This window comes from Sapajus apella, unplaced genomic scaffold, assembly GCF_009761245.1.
Source record: "Sapajus apella isolate SASKATOON/1434 unplaced genomic scaffold, GSC_monkey_1.0 scaffold227, whole genome shotgun sequence".
NCBI lineage: Eukaryota > Metazoa > Chordata > Mammalia > Primates > Cebidae > Sapajus > Sapajus apella.
The window spans coordinates 55,750-80,312 of record NW_022437167.1 but is presented as its reverse complement, the minus strand read 5'-3'; the positions used below and the strand labels follow the sequence as shown (position 1 = coordinate 80,312).

Genomic DNA, 24,563 nt, shown 5'->3' with positions numbered 1-24,563 from the left:
GTCACCCAGGCTGTAGTGTAATGGTGTGATCATGGCTCTCTGCAGTCTTGACTTCCCAGGCTCAAGCGATCCTCCCGCCTCAGCCTTCTAAGTAGCAGGGACTACAGGCATGCACCACCAGGCTTGGCTAAATTTTAAATTATTTTTTTTGTAGAGATGGGGTCTTGCTATGTTGCCAGGGCTGGTCTTAAACTCCTGGTCTCAAGTAATTCTCCACCTCAGCCTCCGTAGTAGGTAGAACTACAGGCACAGGCTATCACGCCTGGTTTCTTTTTAAAAATGTGGCTACCAGAAAATTTAAGATTCATATGTGCCTCGCATTTTATTTCTTAGTGACCTGCCTCCCTTGTGACGTCTCAGGCTGCCTGTTCAAAAGACCGGAGGCTAGGAAAATGATGAAATCTGAAATTTTAAAATAATTGTCGTATTGTTTCCATTCGTGAATACCATTTGTATATCCACACATAAAGATAACCTTATATACAAAGTTAAATGCAAATGTTCCCCAGGCAAGGCCAGTTTCCAATGTAGGGAGGAAGCGCGCCAGAAAAAAGAGTTCAGGAAAAACCTGTAATTCTTGGCCTTATTCAACCCAGTGTCAGATCACGTCTCCTGTCACTCATGACCGAAGGGGGCGGGGCATAGAACTGTATCCAATCATGGGCTCTAGAGTGGGAACTGTCCAATCAGGTGCGCATCCAGCGAGGAGGGGGCGGTATCCTGGAGCTGGCGGGGCCTTTGTCTCGCTCCAGCCGGAGCTCAGGGTCCATCTTCGTTGCTTAGTACCCTCTGCTCTAGGAGGTTCCGGTGACTCTGTCGCAGCCTCTGTCGCCCTGTGACCTGCAGATGCTGTGAGATGCAGAGCTAAGACTCCAGGACATCCCGGAAGCCGAAGAATGGTGAGTGTGCCAGGCTGTGTCCCGAGGTGGGGGCAGGGCTGGTTGAAACCGGCCTGAACCGGCTGTGCCGGGACCCGGGCCTCCCCGCTGTCAGCTCCGGTGTCTGCGGACTTGAGTCCCCGTAGGCGCAGCTCGGCCCTCGGTCCCCTCCGGTCACGCGGTGCAAGGTGGGCCAGCAGCCGGCACCCTGGGCTGGCATCCCGTTCGGTTCTCCCGCATCCCGCCTGCAGCCCACCCTGGGAAGCGCCTCTCGCGTTCTGCGTCTGTCCCGATTGCGGGAACAATGGCAGGGTCCTCGGGGCAGAGTCCAGACTCCGTGTGTGGTTTGTGCGTGGGAGGAGCTGTGATCCCGGGGGTCCTCAGTCTAAAACAAATGGATTCACTTTAAAATGTTAAAAACTTTATTAAAGTTAACAGTGATTCGTGATCGGAGAGCACCCAGCCACGGTTTGTGGTTTGGGGGTCCAGTCGAAGGGCTTGAAAGAAAGATTTTATAAGGTGCATGAGGAAGCAAACTGAACTCAGTAACTGACTCATTCCAGTTATGTAGTCATCTTATTTAGACTATTCAGGTTGTCATTGCCTGGTTATGTAATCAGAAGTTAACTGAAGGTTTGTGGTTGCTTAAATCTGAATTTTGTTTCCCCCTAAGATGGCAATTTACAAGAAATGTATTTGCCTTTATTTATTTAATATAGGAACTCAGGACACTAGACCCGCCTCAATCTAATTGCCTGCTATTTAATTAACAGTCCACAGGAGAAATAGTTTTCTCCTGCATTTTCCAAATGTGTGACAGAGTCTCAGATCTACCACTGTTGCCCCGGCCTAACTCTGGCTTGCAGTCAATTTTTAAATTTTCAGTTCTTTCCATGACATTCTTCAATACCAGCTTCTAATTCACAACATTGTCAACTATTAGTCCTTTTTTGTACATTTCAGACACAGTATTTTGATTAATAATTATTTCAAAGAGCATTGGATAGCATTTCTTTAAAAAGAATTATTTTTCATTTGCAAATATTTTATAGGAGGTGAAAGGGGAGAGTAATCCCAACACTCCACTGGAAAAAAAAAAAAAAAAAAGACCAGGTGCAGTGGCTCATGCCTGTAATCCCAGCACTTTGGAAGGCCAAGGTGGGTGGATCACCTTAAGTCAGGAGTTTGAGACCAGCTTGACCAATATGGTGAAACCCCATCTCTACTAAAAATACAAAAATCAGTAGGGCATGGTAGCGTGCACCTATAATCCCAGCTACTTGGGAGGCTGAGGCAGGAGAATTGATTGAACCGGGGAGACGAGTGAGCCGAGATCACGCCACTGCACTCCAGCCTGGATAACAGAGTGAGATTTCGTCTCAAAAAAAAAAACCAAAAACCAAAACCTTTGTGCTGATCTCCCTTTAATCTTTCCTAGGTGCAGATACCTCATCAGAATATTTTTGGGTTGAGGTTCCACTTTGGAAACTTCACAGGGCAATGATGCATCCTCAGCCACCCTTGTTATTTTCCTGGTTTTGAGTTTCAGAACTGTCTGGGGATGACCCAAGATGCGCACAGTGGCTCTGTCTCCTGAAGTGTCCGGTGAATATCAGCGCCTGGGTCATCCCCTCTCAGGGGCATCCTGAGGTGTGAGAATGTAGCCTGTCTGGAGTAGTTGGTACACTGTGCCTGGGAGAAATCAGACATACCTTTCCTCCAAAAGCAAATCCCTTAGGACATAAAGATTTTCTTCCCCAATCCCAATTTCCATTCCTTAAAGATACAGTGCTGGCCAGGCAATTGGATGCTGGCGTGGAGGAAAAAATTTTCGCAGACTGATGAAGAGAGAAAAAATATCCCCAAGGACAAGGAACGCCCAACCCAGTAAGGATTTGCAAAAACCTGCAAAGCAAAATGCGTCTAAGGGACACAGTGGGGCACAGCACAGTGGCTCTTGGTAGAATGGTTATTGTCCACTTCAGTGAGCAGGATGTGGGTGGGAAAATGTCCTAAGTGATAGAATGGCTAGACTTGACATTTAAGTCAGATATGTCTGTTCCAGTCAGCATTGCCGTTTCCTGAGTTTGTCACCTTGGAAGGATTTCTGTACTTATTTAACTTCGGTTTTTAATTAAGTGTAAATTGTGTCTTATCAGTAGATCTTGAAAGGTAAGAAAATATAAAGGGCATTCCGGTGGTGAATTTCAGGAAAGAAATTAAGTAGTCATATATTCCATTTGTTAAAAATTGTTATTTACTTATTTCTTCACTAGAGTGAGGATAGTTAAGTTTCTCAGGCCTATATTTTGTTTGTTTGGTGGGTGATTGCAAACAGAATCTCAGGGCTTTGGGAATGTTATCAGTAAAATGATAGGGATAATCTTTTTTTTCCATTATGGCAGTAGGAAATGAGTACATTTCCATAACAAAGGGTGTTATATTAATTGTCAAATTACACAGATTCATCACAACATCAGTTGTTCTTTTTTTGCAGAGTAGAGAATTTATGACAGTGAATATCTCTATTCTCTATGCCCTTATCTGGATGTTTGAGATTAAGGCTACATTTTAGGAGGTGAGACTTGGCACCTCCTTGAAGTATTCACATAGGGTTAATTGTTTACTAAATGATTTGTTATCATGGAAATAAATTACATGGTCATTTTCTGAAAGGGATAGATACTTTGGCTTTTCTTCTTGGAGTATAAAATGTAAGTGCCCTACAGTTTTCCTTTCTTTTTTATAACCCTAGGTTTGAGTGATTCTTGCTAGATTTTTCAAACACTTAAGTATTTTTTAAATTTAAAACTAAGTGAATGAGCCTGGCTGGAAAGTAGAAGTCTTAGCCCAGTGACTCCAAGCTAAGCCCAGTCTTAAGCCTGCAAAAGGAGGTCATTGAAGGTCCATTTGGTTCCTCCTTGGCTCTCAATATTGGACCCGCGGGACGTTTGCCCTGCAGGTCCCAGCCTGCTCACACCAACCATGGAAGGAGCCTTTTGTGCTGACACAAGATATATAAACCTGGTAAGCTGGAAGTCCACAGGCAGATGCAGTCAGGGCTGAGATAGAAGGATAGTTGAGAGGCCCTTACTAGGATGGAATTATTGTTCTGGGACTGTTTCTAGGCTTTGTCAAATAAAACTAATTTGGATTTACATAGGAAGTTACTTAAGGAGTATCGCAGCAGAGAAAAAGTACCAACTATGAGATCTTTGAGGATCTCAAAGTTTAGGCGAAAGGGGATTATTTCATAGGGAGGAGCAAACAAGATTCCAAAGAAGGTGGCAAGGGAGGTACAGGATGGAGAGTAGCAAAATCAGATCACAAATCAGAGAACGTTTCACCCTGAAGTCATTCTGTTTTTAGGAGGGCCATAAATAGGGGTCCTATGTTGACTTAGGCTTTGAGTGGGTCAAAGTTCAGGGGCCTGTGGGAAAGAAACGTAAGCGAAGTTTGGTTAACATGTATTTTGCTTTGACCACTGAAGGCTAAGTTACCGAGGTGATTGTTTATATAAACAATGGGAATTTGCAATCTGTGTCCATCTTTGTGGTAGGTACAAAAGGGAGCATCCTCTAAGTCATAATGGGAAGGATATTTCCCTTCATTAAGCTGTTCCTGGAGAACACACAAAAAATGGGGAATTTCTTTAATCACAGTTATTTCCAGAATTACCTGCCCACCTCATCTTACCCTACCACTGTTTCTGGCTCTGTACATCTCTTCCATTTGGCTGTTCTTGAGTTGTGTTTTTAAATAATAAACTGGTAAAAGTAAGTATAGTGCCTTGCCTAGTTTTGTGATTAGTTCTATAAAATTATTTAATCTGAAGAGAGGTCATGGGGGCCTCAGATTTATAGGCAGTAGCTCAGAAATATAGATGGGCTTCTGGGACATGTGACTGTCCTTTACAGTGACAACGGTGATGTACGACTGAGCCCTGCATCTGTGGGGTGTGTGCAAACTCTGAGTGGTGTCAGAATTGAATTTTTTGGGCAGCCAGTTAGTATTGGAGAATTAGGTGGTTTTCAGGAAACTCCACACATTTGGTGTCAAACGTGTCGGCAGAAGAAAGATTGCAGGGGCCTGGGGTGGAGAGAGACTCGAGGTGCTGCAGGGAAGGTGGCCTCTGTTCTGGACAGAGGCTGTTACACCATGCATTTCTCTTGGTTCCAGGTGTCCTCCCAGGGTGAGAGGGATGGAGGACTTTGAGGGAAGAAGTTCTGAGAACAGATGCCCTCCCCCCAACTGCTGCCACCCCATGATTTTCACCTTCTCTGAACATACCCACTAAATATTTACAGTATGGGATCATGCCCCTTCCACCACAGGCTTCACCTTCAGGATTTTCGCCCACAGTACTTTTGCTCCTAGACTTTCTTTTTTTTTTTTTTTTTTTCACTCATGTTACCCGGCTGGAGTGCAATGGCACAATCTCGGCTCACCGCAACCTCCGCCTCCTGGGTTCAGGCAATTCTCCTGCCTCAGCCTCCTGAGTAGCTGGGATTACAGGCACGCACCACCATGCCCAGCTAATTTTTTGTATTTTTAGTAGAGACGGGGTTTCACCATCTTGACCAGGATGGTCTCGATGGCTTGACCTCGTGATCCACCCGCCTCGGCCTCCCAAAGTGCTGGGATTACAGGCTTGAGCCACCGCGCCCAGCCTGCTCCTAGACTTTCACACGAAAACCCACGCAAAGGCCTGCAAGACTCCTGGTGTATGCTCTCCCTCAGACTCCGAATCTGTACTAGCAACCTGGTTTCTTCACCAACCAGGCTCCTGTGCCACCTGATCATAGTCTCATCTGCCTGCATGGACACAGGTCTAAGTCAGAGCACAGCCTCACCTGGGACAGTATCTGTAGCATGAACCAGTCCTTCCACCAAACCTGCACTGTCTCCCACCCATGGGTTCTTTTTTCCTTTTTCTTTTTTTTATTTGAGACAGAGTTTCACTCTTGTTGCCCAGGCTGGAGTGCGATAGCGGGATCTCTGCCCATTGTAACCTCGGTCTCAAACGTGTAACACGTTTGACACCAAATGTGTGGAGTTTCCTGAAAACCACCTAATTCTCCAATACTAACTCGTTGCCCAAAAATTCAAGTGATTCTCGTGCCTCAGCCTCCGGAGTAGCTGGGATTACAAGCATGCGCCACCATGTCCCTGCTAATTTTTTGTATTTTTAGCAGAGATGGGGTTTCACCATGTTGGCTAGGCTAGTTTCAAACTCCTGACCTCAGGTGATCCACCCGCCTTGGCCTCCCAAAGTGCTGGAATTAACAGACGCGAGCCCAGGCGTCCGGCCTCTTTTTTATTTTGCGACGGAGTCTCGCGCTTGTTGCCCAGGCTGGAGTGCAATGGCACAATCTCGGCTCACCGCAACTTCTGCTTCCTGAGTTCAAGCGATTTTCCTGCCTCAGCCTCCCGAGTAGCTGGGACTACAGGCGCCCGCCACCAGGCCCAGCTAATTTTTTGTATTTGTAATAGAGATGGGGTTTCACTGTGTTAGGATGGTCTAGATCTCCTGACCTCGTGATCCGCCCGCCTCGACCTCCCAAAGTGCTAGGATTACAGGCGTGAGCCACCGCGCCCAGCCCTATAGTTATTTCTTTTTTTTTTTTTTTTTTTTTGAGACGGAGTTTCGCTCTTGTTACCCAGGCTGGAGTGCAATGGCGCGATCTCGGCTCACCGCAACCTCCGCCTCCTGGGTTCAGGCAATTCTCCTGCCTCAGCCTCCTGAGTAGCTGGGACTACAGGCACGCGCCACCATGCCCAGCTAGTTTTTTGTAGCTTTAGTAGAGACGGGGTTTCACCATGTTGACCAGGATGGTCTCGATCTCTTGACCTTTTGATCCGCCCGCCTCAGCCTCCCAAAGTGCTGGGATTACAGGCTTGAGCCACCGCGCCCGGCCCCCTATAGTTATTTCTATTGCTTTAACCTTACTAAGACTAAATATTTAGCTTCTAATATACATGTGCTAGAAAACCCTATGGGTTTTGGTTAGATTCATTGTTATTGTATATTATAAAATAGACAGGGAATTGGGTGAAATAGATGAAAATCATACAAACTTGGGGAGTCAGGTTTCTCTGGGCAGGCTTAGAAAACACAGAATTGGAAATACTCCAGTGACATGGAGATCAGAACTCTACCTAGGGCCCTTTCCCTGCCCCAGCCTTACCCACGTTTAGCCTCTTCTGAGGCCTCATCCAGGTCTGGCTCCACCCTGGAATCTCCACACAGAATTGATTAAAGGAGATCAGAGTTTGGCACCTGCCGCCTCTCCAGAGAGGCTGCTCACAATTTTCCCAAACCCCAAAGCAGATAAATGGAAGCAAGGAACTAAATATTTTTGGGCCTTAATTTTTTTTTTTTTTTTTTAAATTAAAACCAGTGCTTCTAGAGGCATACCCCCTAGCAACCCATTTTATCCTGAGAGGCTTGGGATTACAGGTGCATGCCACCATGCCTGGCTAATTTTTTTGTATTTTTAGTGGAGATGGGGTTTCACCATGTTGGTCAGGCTGGTCTTGAACTCCTGACCTCATCATCCGCCTGCCTCAGCCTCCCAAAGTCCTGGGATTACAGGTGTGTGAGCCACCGTGCCTGGTCTTTTTTTTTTTTTTTTTTTGAGATAGGGTCTCACTGTATTGCCCAGGCTGGAGTATAGTAGTGTGATCTCTGCTCACTGCAATCTTCACCTCTTGGGTTCAAGCAATTCTCCCACCTCAGCCTCCCAAGTAGCTGGGATTACAGGTGTGTGCCACCACACCCGGCTAATTTTTGAATTTTTATTAGAGATGGGGTTTCATGATGTTGGCCAGGCTGGTCTCAAACTCCTGACCTCAAGTGATCCACCTGAGGTCAGGAGTTCGAGACCAGCCTTACCAACATGGTGAAACCTGTCTCTACTAAAAATACGAGAAATTAGCCAGACATGGTGGCATGCGCCTGTAGTCCTAGCTACTTGGAAGCTGAGGCAGGGCAATCGTTTGAACCTGGGAGATAGAGGTTGCAGTCAGTGGAGATCGCACCACTGCGCTTCAGCCTGGGTGACAGAGTGAGACTCTGTCTCAAAAAAAAAAAAAAAAAAAAGAGTTCTTTTTGTGACTGGGTACAGTGGCTCATGCCTGTAATCCCAGCACTTTGGGAGGCTGAAGTGGGAGAATCACTTGAGGCCAGGAGTTGAGACCAGCCTGGGCAACATGTTGAAACACTGTATCTACTATAAATCCAGAAAATTAGCCAGGCGTGGTGGCACGTGCTTGTGGTCTCAGCTACTTGGAAAGCTGAGGCAGAATTGCTTGAACCCAAGAGGTGAGGTCGCAGTGAGCCAGGATCACACTGCATTCCAGCCTGGGGGATAGAGCAAGGCTGTCTCAGAATAATAATAATAAAGTTCTTGCCGGGCGCGGTGGCTCAAGCCTGTAATCCCAGCTACTCAGGAGGCTGAGGCAGGAGAATTGCTTGAACCCAGGAGACGGAGGTTGCGGTGAGCTGAGATCACGCCATTGCACTCCAGCCTGGGTAACAAGAGCGAAACTCCGTCTCAAAAAAAATAAATAAATAAAAAATAAAAAAAAGTAAAGTTCTTTTGTGTCAGATCAATGTGGAAAGGTGTAGATACCTAAGATCTCTATTAGGGATGGTCTAGGATCCTCAGATATTAGTGAAGAAGGGGAATGTGTACTGTGTAGGTTCCATCTGGATGTTCCAACAGCTCTATGCAGAAACAGGATTTTTTAAATTGACATTTAAAGAGGATGGCACTAATTGTCCAGAATAACTCAAAAGGTTCTGGGAAAGAGAATAGTTAGACAAGACTTGCTCTCTAAAATGCTGAGGAAAGACTATTTATTTATTTAACAACTGATAATCAATTTATTAAAATAACTGATTTAAGCATCTGCAGTGGTGACTTCCACCTCAACTCCTGGCTCAATACTGATGGAAGTAATCTGCTTAACAATCTCTGAAGGACTGTGCAAGTCTGAGTCGCTTGTGGATTCTCATCTGGAAACGATCCCATGTTTTAGAACCTTCACCACAAGGTGTTTTTCTTGTAGTGATTCTCAAAGTCTTCGTAGGCATTCAAACTGGTCCTTTCACTTTCAGATTCTTTTCCCTTGCTCCTCTGATCAAGTCAGCACACACCTTCTCCAGCGATTTTACGTTCCGGCTTGTTAGAGTGATTGGAATTCGGTGAATTGCCACCTCCGGCTCCACGGGTGTTTTTCCAGTATCCTTAAAAGCCATGGCTGCTGCGCGGCTTCCTGACCGACTTGTTCCTTGGCAAGAGCGAACAGCGGTGAGTCAGGAGCAGGAGCTTCCGGACTAACGATCCACAACAGCTACCACCTCATCTTCCTCAAAGAGCGGAAAGACTATTTAAATACATTGTTGCCGGGCGCGGTGGCTCAAGCCTGTAATCCCAGCACTTTGGGAGGCTGAGGCGGGTGGATCACGAGGTCAAGAGATCGAGACCACCCTGGTCAACATGGTGAAACCCCGTCTCTACTAAAACTACAAAAAATTAGCTGGGCATGGTGGCGCGTGCCTGTAGTCCCAGCTACTCAGGAGGCTGAGGCAGGAGAATTGCCTGAACCCAGGAGGCGAAGGTTGCGGTGAGCCGAGATCGCGCCATTGCACTCCAGCCTGGGTAACAAGAGCGAAACTCCGTCTCAAAAAAATAAATAAATAAATAAATAAATACATTGTTAGAGATTATCAAACCTGGGAGATATCTGTAGCTTGAACTTTGCATAAAGTGTTTCTTTATGCTTAGATTCAGGTTATAAGTTACTTTTCGTTGCCAGTAATATTATAGTTCTGATGATGTGTCCGCCCATGTGTGTTGACACCTGACATCAATTTGTTCTAGGGTAGTTTATGTTAATTTCAATCACTTGGTTAAAGTTCTCTGTGCCAGATTTTTTTTTTTAATTATAAAGTTAATTATTTTTATCTTTATTATTCATAAGTACCTTGGGAGATTTACCGACTGATGTACATAAAGCATCACATTTAATCTACAAGCTCCCCTTTCTTTTTAGATGCTCTTTGCTTGAAGCTTGCTTTGGAAAATGAAGGCTCATCTTTGTTTATTAGTCAGATAAACTGGGGTAAACACAGGCTCACCCACTTATTCTATATTTGATAAAATATTCTTGATTTGGATGCATTGGTATCACTGGCTAGCTTTTTAGAAATTCAGAAACTCAGGCTTCACCTGAGATCACCTGAATCAGACTGCATTTTTTTTTTTTTTTTTTTTTTTTTTTTTGTTTGAGACGGAGTTTCACTCATGTTACCCAGGCTGGAGTGCAATGGCGCGATCTCGGCTCACCGCAACCTCCGCCTCCTGGGTTCAAGCAATTCTTCTGCCTCAACCTCCTGAGTAGCTGGGATTACAGGCACGCACCACCATGCCCAGCTAATTTTTTGTATTTTTAGTAGAGACGGGGTTTCACCACGTTGACCAGGATGGTCTCAATCTCTTGCCCTTGTGATCCACCCGCCTCGGCCTCCCAAAGTGCTGGGATTACAGGCTTGAGCCACCGCGCCCGGCCAGACTGCATTTTAACAAGATCTGTAGTTCATTGTTATATACATTAAAATTTGTGAGGTACTTTCTGACTCATCATGACTTTTCTGTATGAGTAATATTTACACCTTATTCTGTAGACATAAAACTCAAACTGTATATGCCTGTGCTGATGCCCTTAATATTTTTTGTTTGTTTGGTTGGCTGGCTGTATTTTTCTGATACTTCACAATAAATGGTTGTAGATTAATGTCCACAGGTCTCATCCTCTCGTCTCTCTTCCATAGAGTGCCACAGGGATCCAGGCATCTCCATCTGTGAGCCTCCAGGGTCTCTGCAGAAGAGGAAGGCTCCATCCACATTCCCTTAACTTTAGTCAGTCATGTGGCCACAGCCTAGTGCAAGGGAGGCTGGGAGGTGTGGTTTCACGATACTAGGAAAGCAGGAAATGAGAAGTGAAGGGGACCCATTTCTAACATTTTTAAAATAAAAAAATGCATCTCTGCATACCTCTTGGGCCACAGGTGGGAAAGGCTGGCTTTGCAGAGAGGCCAGTATGCAGTGCTGGGTGACCTTGGGCACTGCACGCTGGGCACAGACTTACCCACTCTGAGCTCGGGTCTTTGCTACCCATGTGGGGAGGCTCACTGGAGTTCGAGCTGTGAAGATTCAGTGCACAGCCCACCCAGCACCTGGCCCAGGGCAGAGCCCACTCTGAGCTCGTTCCACCCCTACCCCTGCATACCATGTTGTAGATACCAAGGGCATGGCCTTGCCAGGTACCCACTCTCAATTCCTTTATAAAAGGTGAGGGCTGGCTGAGTGACTGTTTCCAACCCGACACCCATAAAGGGAATAGACAGGCAGACACTAGTAAGTGACTTTCTGAAGGACACAGCCAGCTTGTTGTGGGTCCTGTCTGGGGCAGTGGCATCCCTGGGGGCCACAGGCCATGGGCCTCAGCGCCTTCCAACCTTTGAGCTGGCTGCCACAGCTCACCCACTGTGGGGCACATCGAGGTGCTTCAGGGAGGACAGGGACAGCCAGGGGCAGCTCCAGGTGGGGAGAGGCCACACGAGTGTTCTTCAGAAGACAGGTCCGGGCTAATGGGGAGCAACCAGGAAGCAGGCTGTCTGTCATCACTGTAGTCTTCACCCTGGTCTCATGCCTGGGCTTCTCCAGTCCTGGCCAGTGATGGGGATCAGGCAGGAAGACATGCACACCTCAAATTCTTCTCAAACTGTCTTTTAGGGATGATATCTAGAGTGATACCCTTAATTTTATACTGCATTATTTAGACAAGTATCTATACTGGTTTTGTGGATTCTGTTTTCTTTTCTTTCTTTTTTTTTTTCCTTTGGAGAGAGGGTTTTACTCTTGTCACCCAGGCAGGAGTGCAGTGACGTGATGTCAGCTCACTGCAACCTTTGCTTCTGGAGTTCAAGCAGTTCTCCTGCCTCAGCCTCCTAAGTAAGTGGGATTGCAGGCGTGTACCACCACGCCCGGCTAATTTTTGTATTTTCAGTAGAGACAGGGTTTCACCATGTTGGCCAGGCTGGTCTGGAATTCCTAAACTCTGCCTGCCTTGGCCTCCCAAAGTGTTGGGATTACAGGCGTTAGCCACCACTCTCAGCCACGTAGATTCTATTTTCTTTCCTCAGTGTTGGAGAATACATCAGAGAATATTTCTGTTAAAAATATCTTATTGGATAATTCTAGCAACTCATATAAGTCACAGCAATTCTCTCTTTTCACATGGAGTCAAGTTAAGAGCTCTCCTGGCCATTGACAGTTGGTCAATATGTTTTGTTTTATTTTTCAGGAACTGTTGACATTCAGGGATGTGACCATAGAATTCTCTCTGGAGGAGTGGGAGTTTCTGAAACCTGCTCAGCAGAATTTGTATAGGAATGTGATGCTAGAGAACTACAGGAACCTGGTCTCTCTGGGTGAGAATAACTTCAATACAGAATTCCTATTTCTTTTTTTTTTTTTTTTTTTGAGACGGAGTTTTGCTCTTGTTACCCAGGCTGGAGTGCAATGGCGCGATCTCGGCTCACCGCAACCTCCGCCTCCTGGGTTCAGGCAATTCTCCTGCCTCAGCCTCCTGAGTAGCTGGGATTACAGGCACGCGCCACCATGCCCAGCTGATTTTTTGTATTTTTAGTAGAGACGGGGTTTCACCATGTTGACCAGGATGGTCTCGATCTCTTGACCTCGTGATCCACCCACCTCGGCCTCCCAAAGTGCTGGGATTATAGGCTTGAGCCACTGCGCCCGGCCCAGAATTCCTATTTCACACTAAACCTTTTATTTTCTTCCTCTGTAGAATGTTTGGTGGGGGTTTCTGCTTTGTATAAATGAGTTTTAGATCCTTGCTTTCAAGGAAAACTTAGGGATTTGTTGGGATGGAGAAGAAAATCTTCAAGATGCTTTATGTTTACACTGACTTTCTTCTGCCTTGAAGTGATGGGCATTTTTCACTCTAGTGGTAGTTCTATTTTTTAATTTTTTTAATTTTTAGTTTTGTTCATCCAAACAGACCACAATTTTTTATTTTTATTTGTGAGACAGACTCTAGCTCTGTCGCCCAGGCTGGAGTGCAGTGGTGCAATCTGGCTCACTGCAACCTCCGCCTTCTGGGTTCAAGCAGTTCTCTGTCTCAGCCACCTGAGTAGCTGAGACTACAAGTGCCCAGCACCACGCCTGGCTAATTTATGTAATTTTAGTAATGATGAGGTTTCACCTTGTTGGCCAGGCTGGTCTCAAATTCCTGACCTCAGGTGATCCACCCGCGTTGGCCTCCTAAAGTGCTGGGATTACAGGTGTGAACTGCTGTGCTCAGCCTTTAATGGTAATTTTTGGAATTTCATGGTATAAAATATTATTGACTAGACCTTAAAGTCCACTTCTACCACCAATTTTTGATTAGTATTGGGCAGGGAAGCTAAATACTCCAAAACATAAGATAATCTGAACTTTCTGTTTAGAAATATTATTTTATTATTGGTTTTCTTTTTTTTTGTTTTTTTTGAGACGGAGTTTCACTCTTGCTACCCAGGCTGGAGTGCAATGGTGCGATCTCGGCTCACCGCACCCTCCGCCTCCTGGGTTCAGGCAATTCTCCTGCCTCAACCTCCTGAGGAGCTGGGATTACAGGCACGCGCCACCAGGCCCAGCTAATGTTTTTTGTATTTTTAGTAGAGACGGGGTTTCACCATGTTGACCAGGATGGTCTCGATCTCTTGACCTTGTGATCCACCTGCCTCGGCCTACCAAAGTGCTGGGATTACAGGCTTGAGCCACCGCACCCGGCCACCGTTTTCTTTTTTCTTTTCTTTTTTTTTTTTTTTTGAGATGGAGTCTCACTTTGTTGCCAGGCTGTAGTACAGTGGCACGATCTTGGCTTACTGCAATCTCCGCCTCCTGGGTTCAAGCTATTCTCCTGCCTCAGCCTCTCAAGTAGCTGGGATTATAGACCCATGCCACCATACCCAGCTAATTTTTGTATTTTTAGTAGAGACGGAGTTTCACCATGTTGGCCAGGATGGTCTCGATCTCCTGACCTCATGATCCGCCTGCCTCAGCCTCCCAAAGCGCTGGGATTACAGGCATAAGCCCCTGCACCTGGCCTTGTTATTAATGTTGTAGAATCAGCTATAATGTTCTCTCTTCTCTACAAAGCACAGTACCTGGTTGGTAATTGGAGCATCCCAGCGAGAATCACGTTACTTTTTTCTAATAAAACAGGTCTTACTGTTTCTAAGCCAGAACTGATTAGCTGTCTGGAGCAAAGACAAGAGCCCTGGAGTGTGAAGAGACCCGAGACTGTAGCCAAACCCCCAGGTATGTTGGTTGAATGAAACACAAGCCACAGGTGAAAGCTCCAAAGGTCAAGGAGGAGGCCAGACCTTAAAAGGTTATTTGAGAAGCTCTGCTCCAATGAAGATGTCTTTTGAGGAGCCTGGGTGTTTATTCCTCTCACATAGAGGCATCTTTTGTCTCATGCTCTTAAATTCTCTAAAACATTATCTTCCTTTGAGATTACAGTGAGAGCCAAAGTCTTTTTCATGGCTTATGAAAGACTTTATTATCTGACTGCCTTTTGTCTTAGGGGGGACACAGGAATATATGTGTACTTTTTAGGAAGTCTATGTTAAACTATTTTTTTTCTTTTTTTTTTGAGACAGACTCTTGCTCAGGCGCCAGGCTGGAGTGCAATGGCGCAGTCTCGGCTCACTGCAATCTCCGCCTCCTGGGTTCAAGCAATTCTCCTGCCTCAGCCTCCTGAATAGCTGGGACTACAGGTGCGTGCCACCATGCCCAGCTAATTTTTGTGTTTTTTAGTAGAGATGGGGTTTTCGTCATGTTGGCCAGGATGGTCTTGATCTCTTGACGTCGTGATCCACCCGCCTTGGCCTCCCAAAGTGCTGGGATTACAGGCGTGAGCCGCTGTGCCCAGCCTAAACAATTTTTTAAGGTTTTTGTTTTGTTTGGTTTTGGTCTTGGTTCTTGTTTGGATTATATCTGAAATGTGTGGGAGTATTGGTGACAAAGGGATTTAGTTCCAAAATCCCAGGAATACTACAGACAGATGTGATATGTTTTCTGCTTTATGATTTCTTATGGAAGTTTCTTTCTTTTCATAATTTTTTTTTTTTTTTGAGACGGAGTTTCGCTCTTGTTACCCAGGCTGGAGTGCAATGGCGTGATCTCGGCTCACCGCAACCTCCGCCTCCTGGGTTCAGGCAATTCTCCTGCCTCAGCCGCCCAAGTAGTTGGGATTACAAGTGTGTGACACTAGGCCCAGCTAATTTTTGTATTTTTAGTAGAGATGGGGTTTCACCTTGTTGGCCAGGTTGGTCTGGAGCTCCTGACCTCAGGTGATCCACCTGCCTCAGTCTCCCAAAGGGCTGGGATTATAGGCATGAACCACTGCACCCAGCCTCTTATGGAAGTTTCAAATGTGATTCTACAAAAATTCCTAATCAGTAATTTTATTATACTGCTAAGCATCTCCCTAAGTACAAGAAAATCTAATGTTGTTTTACATTTTTAGTGTGAACTAAAATTGGTAATTTAAACTTTACTTGCCCAAATTCAACTGTATTTGTTGAGTTTTATACACACACACACACACACACACACACACAAATACCCACACATACATGTGTGTGGACCGTGTGATTACTTTTCTTTTCTTTTTTTTTTTTAATCTTTCAGATTTCTGGAAGGTTTCTGTGGGGAAGTCCACTGTTTGTTGGATAGAAATAATTTTTTAGGTAATAGGGCCCTTTTCTGTAGTTGCCTTTTATTTTTTTATTTCATGTTGACTCTGGAAAGTCTAATTACTATGTGCCTTGGGGATGGTTGTCTTGTGTAGTATCTCACAGGAGTTCCTTGAGTTTCTTGTATCTTTATGTCAACCTCTCTAATAAAATGGGAAACATTTTCATAGATTATATCCTGAAGTATGTTTTCCAAGTTGGTTACTTTTTTTCTTCTGTCTCAGGAATAGTAGTGAGTTATAAGTTTGATCCCGGCCGGGCGCGGTGGCTCACACCTGTAATCCCAGCACTTTGGGAGGCCGAGGCGGGTAGATCACGAGGTCAAGAGATCGAGACCATCCTGGTCAACACGGTGAAACCCCGTCTCTACTAAAAATACAAAAATTCAGCTGGGCATGGTGGCGCGTGCCTGTAATCCCAGCTACTCAGGAGGCTGAGGCAGGAGAATTGCCTGAACCCAGGAGGCGGAGGTTGCGGTGAGCCGAGATCGCGCCATTGCACTCCAGCCTGGGTAACAAGAGCGAAACTCCGTCTCAAAAAAAAAAAAAAAAAAGTTTGATCCCTTCACATAATTCCATATTTATCAGAAGCTTTGTTTGAAGTGAATTCTTTTTTCTTTACCGTCTTCTGACTGGGTTGATATAAAGGAGCAGTCTCTGGGCTGTGAAATACTTTCATCGACTTAGTCTATTCCGTTGATAAGGCTTTCAATTGTATTTTGAATTTTCCATTTTTAAAGTTGCGTTTGGTTCTGTTAAAGGAACTAGTGAGATCCTTTTGAGGTAATGAAACACTCTGGCTTTCTGGATTGCCAGGGTTTTTTTGCTTTCTTATGTGAGGGAGCTGGTGCTTCTTTTCCTTTTGAATTATCTGTCATTTGGATGGGGCTTTAAAATTGTTTTAATTCTTTTTTTCCTTGAAGGTTCGGCTGTGGTGTATGTTGTGTATAATCTGTTGGTTTCATTTCATGGTGTTTTCAGAGGGCAGAGGCTCTGTCTAGGTTCCTTGGCTGTAGACAAGTTCCTGCAGAGATTTCATAGAGTGCTTCCTGTTGAAGCAATGCATTCTTGTCTGCTGGTGTAATTCAGGCTGCAGTCCAAGGAGATAGCACTTAAGAGTGCTCTGGGGAGGGAAGGTAGTGTGTGAGAGTTTATTTTCTCTCCAAAATTATTTTGGGACCTTGGTGATATTCCCTTCAACTGCTGGCACTGCACCCGTTCCTTTGCTCCAAGGAGGGCTTTGGTGGTCTGTGCTTCCCCCCCCCCTTAGGGACAGTTCACACTTTGAGGTCACCAGAAAACCTGTATTTATCAGGGGCCCTGTTCTCCTTTGCTTGAAAAAGTAAGGGTAGGTTATTTGTCTGTGAGTGGTTTGGTGATGCAGTGGCTCAAGGATGGAAAATCCCCAGGCAGGGCAATTGCACCATGGTTTGCAACCAGGATTGCACCTGCAGCCCAGGATTTTTAGTCCAGCAGATGGCACTGGGGCGCGTCCGGCTTGTGGTCCCCCAACTCAGCAGGTCTGTCTCCAGTGTCTTCTCTGGGAGCAGGCCGAATTGGCTAAGCTTGTCCTAAGCCACCTGCATCCAAATTGCTGAGCTCTTCTAGATGTTCTAGGCTGCTAGGCTTCCTGAGATAGAAGCCATGGCTGCTCACCTGGCCTCACCCTTCCCAGTTTATTCATGTGAATGAAGGGGAACTCAGTTCCCGTGCTGGCTTATGATCCCATGCCACGCTGTTCTCTGCGTGCTGACAGTGTGGGCTTCTACCCCACTTAAGCTCAGACCGCGTGTCTCAGCTTGATACTATCTCGGCTTGGTATTGTTAGGCAGTGTACTGAAGACCTGGGCAGTTGGTACTGGGCCCATGAATTTGTCCGCTGGCCCTTTGGGGTCAAGCACCAGCTGCAATGTTAAGTGGATGCTGTGCTGTGGGCACTCTCCTGCAGGACCCGCCAGGTAGGTCATCTTGGAAGGTGCCAGCAGGCAAGGTGGTGCATGGATCAGATTCACCTCAGTCCTCCCCCTCAGCCTAGCAGACAGCAGGAGATGGATCCCCTCAGTGAAAGATGCAGAGCCTTGGAGGATGGGCACCTATGGTCAGCTACAGCTGCATGGCACAGAGAAACCTTGAGATTTCCACATGAGTTTAAGGTGTGCCTCTACCTGTTCTTCAGATGGTTCCCCCCGCCAGTTCACAGATGTATATGAGATCCTGTAATCAGGATCTCAGACTAGATGTAGCTGGGAAATGCCTTTCAAGGAGAAGGAACCACAGTGAGAAGCTCACAGATCCATGGCTAGACGGTGTTGCCGTGGGGTTTCTTCACATAGCCCTTCGTTAAGTCCGGGCCGGACCTTGGAGCCAGTCCTGGTGCCCAGGGACCTTGAGCAAGCTTTCTGTCTTCCTCTTCAACCACAGTGTCTGCATTACCTCTGAATTAATTTTTCTCTCAAAAGATCTGTTTAAAGTGTGATGTTTTACTCAACATTTTCTTTTCTCTCCTTGGAGTGAGTGTTTCCCAGCTGCATCCAGTAAGTCTTCCTGTCCTTTTCTTAATTTTCTATATTAGATTTGTAAAGTACATGTATCTGAGTCTGAAAATAAAAGTGGGATACGTTGTTGATTTTCTTTCTTTCTTTTAAATCGACAGTGTAAAACCGCCATTAACTTTGTTAATGTTCTATTTCAGCTATGTCTTGTCATTACACCGAAGACTTTCTGCCAGAACAGGGCATGAAAGATTCATTCCAAAAAGTGATACTGAGAAGATCTGGAAGCTGTGGCCTTGAGAATTTACACTTAGGGGAAGACTGGGAAAATGCGGGTGAGTGTAAGGATCACAGAGGAATTTACAATGGACTTAACCAGTGTTTGTCAACTCCACATAGCAAAATTTTCCTATATAATAAATGTGTGAAAGGCTTTAGTAAATCATCAACTCGAAATAGACAAAACATAAGACATATTACAGAGAAACTTTTCAAATGTGCCGAATGTGGCAAAGTCTTTAAATCTCACTCAGGCCTTTCTTACCACAAGATAATTCATACTGAAGAGAAACTCTACATATGTGAGGAATGTGGTAAAACCTTTAAGTGGTTTTCATACCTTACTAAACATAAGAGAATTCACACTGGAGAGAAACCCTTCAAATGTGAAGAATGTGGCAAAGCTTTTAACTGGTGCTCAAGCCTTACTGAACATAAGAGAATCCATACTGGCGAGAAACCCTACAAATGTGAAGAATGCGGAAAAGCCTTTCACTGGTGTTCGCCCCTTGTTAGACATAAGAAAATTCATACTGGAGAAAAACCCTATACATGTGAAGAATGCGGCAGAGCTTTCAACCGGCATTCACATCTCACTAAACATAAGACAGTTCACACTGGAAAGAAACCCTACAAATGTAAAGAATGTGGGAAAGCTTTTAACCACTGCTCACTACTTACTATACACAACAGAACTCATACTGGAGAGAAACCCTACAAATGTGAAGAATGTGGCAAAGCTTTTAACTCATCATCAATTCTTACTGAACATAAGGTAATTCATAGTGGAGAAAAACCTTACAAGTGTGAAAAATGTGACAAAGTCTTTAAGAGGTTCTCATACCTTACTAAACACAAGAGAATTCACACTGGAGAGAAACCCTTCAAATGTGAAGAATGTGGCAAAGCTTTTAACTGGTCCTCAATCCTTACTGAACATAAGAGAATTCATACTGGTGAGAAACCCTACAACTGCAAAGAATGTGGGAAGGCCTTTAACCGGTGCTCACACCTTACTAGACATAAGAAAATTCATACTGCAGTCAAACGCTATAAATGTGAAGAATGTGGCAAAACTTTCAAACGATGCTCACATCTTAATGAACATAAGAGAATTCAAAAAGGAGAGAAATCCTGCAAGCATAAAAAATGTGGGGAAGCATTTAATCACTGCTCAAACCTTACTACATAAGAATTGTTACTGGCTGGGCGCGGTGGCTCACGCCTGTAATCCCAGCACTTTGGGAGGCCAAGGCGGGTGGATCACGAGGTCAAGAGATCGAGACCATCCTGGTCAACATGGTGAAACCCCGTCTCTACTAAAAATACAAAACATTAGCTGGGCATGGTGGCGCGCACCTGTAGTCCCAGCTACTCGGGAGGCTGAGGCAGGAGAATTGCCTGAACCCAGGAGGCGGAGGTTGCGGTCAGCCGAGATCGAGCCATTGCACTCCAGCCTGGGTAACAAGAGCGAAACTCCAACTCAAAAAAAAAAAAAAAAAAAAGAATTGTTACTAATGAGAAATCCTACAAGTATACAAAATGTGGCAAAGTCCTTAAATCTTGCTCAGGCCATTCAGATCAGAAGGTAATTTATACTGGAGAGAAACACTACAAATGTGAAGAATGTGGGAAAGTCTTTGACCATTGCTCACACCTTATTGCACATGAGAAAATTCACGCTGAGAATAGTTCTGATTCTAAAGAATGTGGCAAAGCATTTAATAACTGCTATGAGCTTAGTCATAGAGGTTTTGTGCTAGATAAGAGCAATATAAGTGTAGTGATACACATTACATTTGTCTGCGGAAAGATATCACCAAATACCAGGCTTAGAGTGCACAAGGTGTAGTGATAGTGATATATTACATTTGTATGTGGAAGACTTCAAACATATAAGCCTTAGAGTACACAAGCGTTTGTATACTGAAGAAAAACATTACAAATATAAAGGGTGGTGCAATATGTTTACTTATGTTACAGATTTTATTGTACATAGAATTTATGCTGAAGGGGAACCCTCTGACAGTTGCTCAAATCTTATTCAATTTTAGACAATTTATATTGGAAAGAAACCCTACAACTGTAATGAATATGTTGTTGAAAAAATACACCTTAGAAAATAGTGGTTTATATGAAAATGTTAAACAGATGCAGCAAATATAAAAAATTAGTCAAAAATCAAGTCTGACTGAACATCAGAAGATTCATAGTAGAAACCACTGAAACACTAACACTCAATGTTATTTTATTTTATTTTATTTTTTTGAGACGGAGTTTCGCTCTTGTTACCCAGGCTGGAGTGCAATGGCGCGATCTCGGCTCACCGCAACCTCCGCCTCCTGGGTTCAGGCAATTCTCCTGCCTCAGCCTCCTGAGTAGCTGGGATTACAGGCACACGCCACCAGGCCCAGCTGATTTTTTGTATTTTTAGTAGAGACGGGGTTTCACCATGTTGACCAGGATGGTCTCGATCTCTTGACTTCGTGAGCCACTGCACCCGGCCTCAATGTTATTTTAAATCAGGGTATTGATTATAAAGAATAATTCAAAGTTAACATAATTTAGGCTAAAAAGAAACAGGAGATTAATATTTTGAGACTTGCAATTATATTCAAAGTGTACCGTTTTTGCATTGAAAGAATTTTAGATTTTTACAAAAGCAAATTTTGATGTAATTCAACTCTCAAGTTACTCATTGCTGTGTCTTTATTCCTTGTGTCTATGTGAAAGCATGTGGTCAATTTCTGCTGAGAGCTTTGAGAGGTTCTATATTAGGAGAACATCATTTATATGCTTTTCAATAGAAGATTGAGGACACTGAAATGTAAGGTGTGTGAAGAAAATCCACACAGAGAGGCTTTTGTGGTTGACTTATAAAACTGTTGTAAGTGATGCATGAGATAGATGGTTCAGAGTAATATTCTTGTGCATTATTCAAATTTTAATAAATTGTTTTACCGATTGCACATTAAGATAATCAAATATAGTGGATTTTGTAATGATTTTCTTAGACTGTGTGAACTTAATTTCTTAAAGTTGTTTTTTTTTTTTTTTTTGAGACGGAGTTTCGCTCTTGTTACCCAGGCTGGAGTGCAATGGCACGATCTCGGCTCACCGCAACCTCCGCCTCCTGGGTTCAGGCAATTCTCCTGCCTCAGCCTCCTGAGTAGCTGGGATTACAGGCACGTGCCACCATGCCCAGCTAATGTTTTGTATTTTTAGTAGAGACGGGGTTTCACCATGTTGACCAGGATGGTCTCGATCTCTTGACCTCGTGATCCACCCGCCTCGGCCTCCCAAAGTGCTGGGATTACAGGCTTGAGCCACCGCGCCCGGCCAAAGTTGTTTTTAATATGTTAAGACAGTTGTGCATTGAATAGGTTAACTAGTGTTAACCTATTTAACCTTACTCAAGTTTCTAGGTAACAGACGGTAACAACATACTATTCAGTAATATAGTGGAATGGCATCTCTAGTAATTCTTTTTTTTTTTTTGGGACGGAGTTTCGCTCTTGTTACCCAGGCTGGAGTGCAATGGCGCGATCTCGGCTCACCGCAACCTCCGCCTCCTGGGTTCAGGCAATTCTCCTGCCTCAGCCTCCTGAGTAGCTGGGATTACAGGCACGCGCCACCATGCCCAGCTAATGTTTTGTACTTTTAGTAGAGACGGGGTTTCACCGTGTTGACCAGGATGGTCTCGATCTCTTGACCTCGTGATCCACCCGCCTCGGACTCCCAAAGTGCTGGGATTACAGGCTTGAGCCACCGCGCCCGGCGCATCTCTAGTAATTCTTATCCTTATTGGCTTTAAACTTCAAATATGTTGGAGAATATTGTTTTCATAGGTTACATTTTTATTATTTTTCTTCTAACTATAGAGCCATTAAGATGGTTATTATGAAAATTACACAGGCATAGAATCAAAAGCCATATATTTCTGAATCTTAAATGACTATTTAGAAAATGTTAGCTTACATTTTTTCTTTGAACATGCAACCTCTGTGGCCTTCCAGACACACATAGACTCTAAGTTTTGACTTACATGGAAATTTAATATACAAATATGTTACTCTAAAGTGTAAGAGAATTATGAAGCAAGTAATTGTATTTGAATGTAGATGTGTACCTATTTTGAGAAGAAAGAAAATATGTTAGAACAAACTGATAATTTTTAAAGTGTTGATAACTTGCTACCAAACTAGTAACCTCAAAGAATTTCAAAGCAAATCTGTTTTTCTCCTTTGTATTGAATTCATTTTTCCAAAATCTTATGGTTCCTAGTTCAGAATCTTCTTATGTAAGTCCTGTTTTTACTTACCTGGAATTCATAGTAGACCTAATGCATAATTTTCATGTACCAAAGTTTATAAAGTATTCTTTATATAACCTCCAGAATATTTGGAATAATTTTTTACAAATTTTTTTTTTTTTTTTTTTTTTTTTGAGGCGGAGTTTCACTCTTGTTACCCAGGCTGGAGTGCAATGGCGCGATCTCGGCTCACCGCAACCTCCGCCTCCTGGGTTCAGGCAATTCTCCTGCCTCAGCCTCCCGAGTAGCTGGGATCACAGGCACGCGCCACCATGCCCAGCTAATTTTTTGTATTTTTAGTAGAGACGGGGTTTCACCATGTTGACCAGGATGGTCTCGATCTCTTGACCTCGTGATCCACCCGTCTCAGCCTCCCAAAGTGCTGGGATTACGGGCTTGAGCCACCGCGCCCGGCTAATTTTTACAAATTTTAATGGTGCTCACAAAGTACTTTGAAGATGTAATTCCATAGTAAGTTTAGTACACTTTTTTTCTTTCAGTTGGAGAAGTCTAAGCGGATTTTTCCTTTGTTGTTGCTCTTTTAATTTTTATAATTGACATCATTGAGTTTATTTTATTTATTTATTTATTTTTTTTTTTTGAGACGGAGTTTTGCTCTTGTTACCCAGGCTGGAGTGCAATGGCACGATCTCGGCTCACCGCAACCTCCGCCTCCTGGGTTCAGGCAATTCTCCTGCCTCAGCCTCCTGAGTAGCTGGGATTACAGGCACGTGCCACCATGCCCAGCTAATGTTTTGCATTTTTAGTAGAGACGGGGTTTCACCATGTTGACCAGGATGGTCTCGATCTCTTGACCTCGTGATCCACCCGCCTCGGCCTCCCAAAGTGCTGGGATTACAGGCTTGAGCCACCGCGCCCGGCCCATCATTGAGTTTATTGATCTTATTGGGTTAATTTATTTAGATAAACACCAGGGGGTGACATCAGTCATGGTCCTGTTTCTTTCTTTTTTTTTCCAACTCCTATGTCTCTACATCAGACATGGTGTTGTTTAGACATAAATGAAGGAGACAAACACCGAAAAGCACTAGATGTGTAAAAGCACTAGTATGCGTAACACACTCCATAATTAGTGTTCCAGTTGGGGTCAGTTGGTGGCTGCAGGAGATTAAAATTATTCGGGTGAAAAAATGGCATTGATTCTGCATGTTTGGAGAGGGCATCTGTACCTAGGCTACACAACTGACTCTAAATTTAGAGGAATTGTGCCTCTTTCATTTTCTTTTTTTTTTTTTTTTTTTTCTGAGACGAAGTCTTGTTCTGTCTTCCAGGCTGGAGTGCAGTGGCACAATCTTGGCTCACTGCAACCTCTGCCTCTGGGTTTAAGTGATTCTCCTGCCCAGCCTCCCGAGTAGCTGGAACCACATGGGTGACCACCACACCTGGCTAGTTTTTGTATTTTTAGTAAAGATTGGGGTTTTACCATGTTGGCCAAGCTGGTCTTGAACTCCTGACCTCGTGATCCACCTGCCACAGCCTCCCAAAGTGCTCTGCAACCCTTTCTTTTCTTTCCCTTTCTTTTCTTTCTTTCCTTTCTTTTTCTTTCCTTCTTTCTTTCTCTCTCTCTTCCTTCCTTCCGTCATTTCTTCCTTCCTTCCTTCCTCCCTCCCTCCCTCCCTTTCTTTCTTCTCTCTCTCTCTCTTTCTCTCTCTCTTTCCGTCTGTCTGTCTTGCTCTTTCGCCAGGCTGGAGTGCAGTGGCACAATCTCAGCCCCCTGCAACCTCCACCTCCCAGGTATAAGCT

General features: G+C 44.4%; 1 protein-coding gene and 1 pseudogene across 3 annotated transcripts; one reads left to right on the top strand and one right to left on the bottom strand.

Annotated features, from left to right (window-relative positions):
* Positions 1–701: 701 nt before the first annotated feature.
* ZNF682 (zinc finger protein 682) lies at positions 702–19,684 on the top strand. 3 transcript variants are annotated; one of them, XM_032271208.1, is made up of 4 exons: positions 702–899; positions 12,252–12,378; positions 14,180–14,275; positions 18,409–19,684. In XM_032271208.1, the coding sequence occupies exons 1-4, from the start codon at positions 897–899 to the stop codon at positions 19,677–19,679; spliced, it is 1,497 nt and encodes a 498-aa protein (XP_032127099.1). In that variant the 5' UTR covers positions 702–896; the 3' UTR covers positions 19,680–19,684. The 3 variants fall into 3 exon arrangements, with proteins under 3 accessions (XP_032127099.1, XP_032127101.1, XP_032127100.1); XM_032271209.1 differs by lacking the exon at positions 702–899 and adding an exon at positions 924–1,066; XM_032271210.1 differs by lacking the exon at positions 14,180–14,275.
* Positions 8,744–9,272, bottom strand: LOC116544675 (annotated as a pseudogene).
* Positions 19,685–24,563: the final 4,879 nt, after the last annotated feature.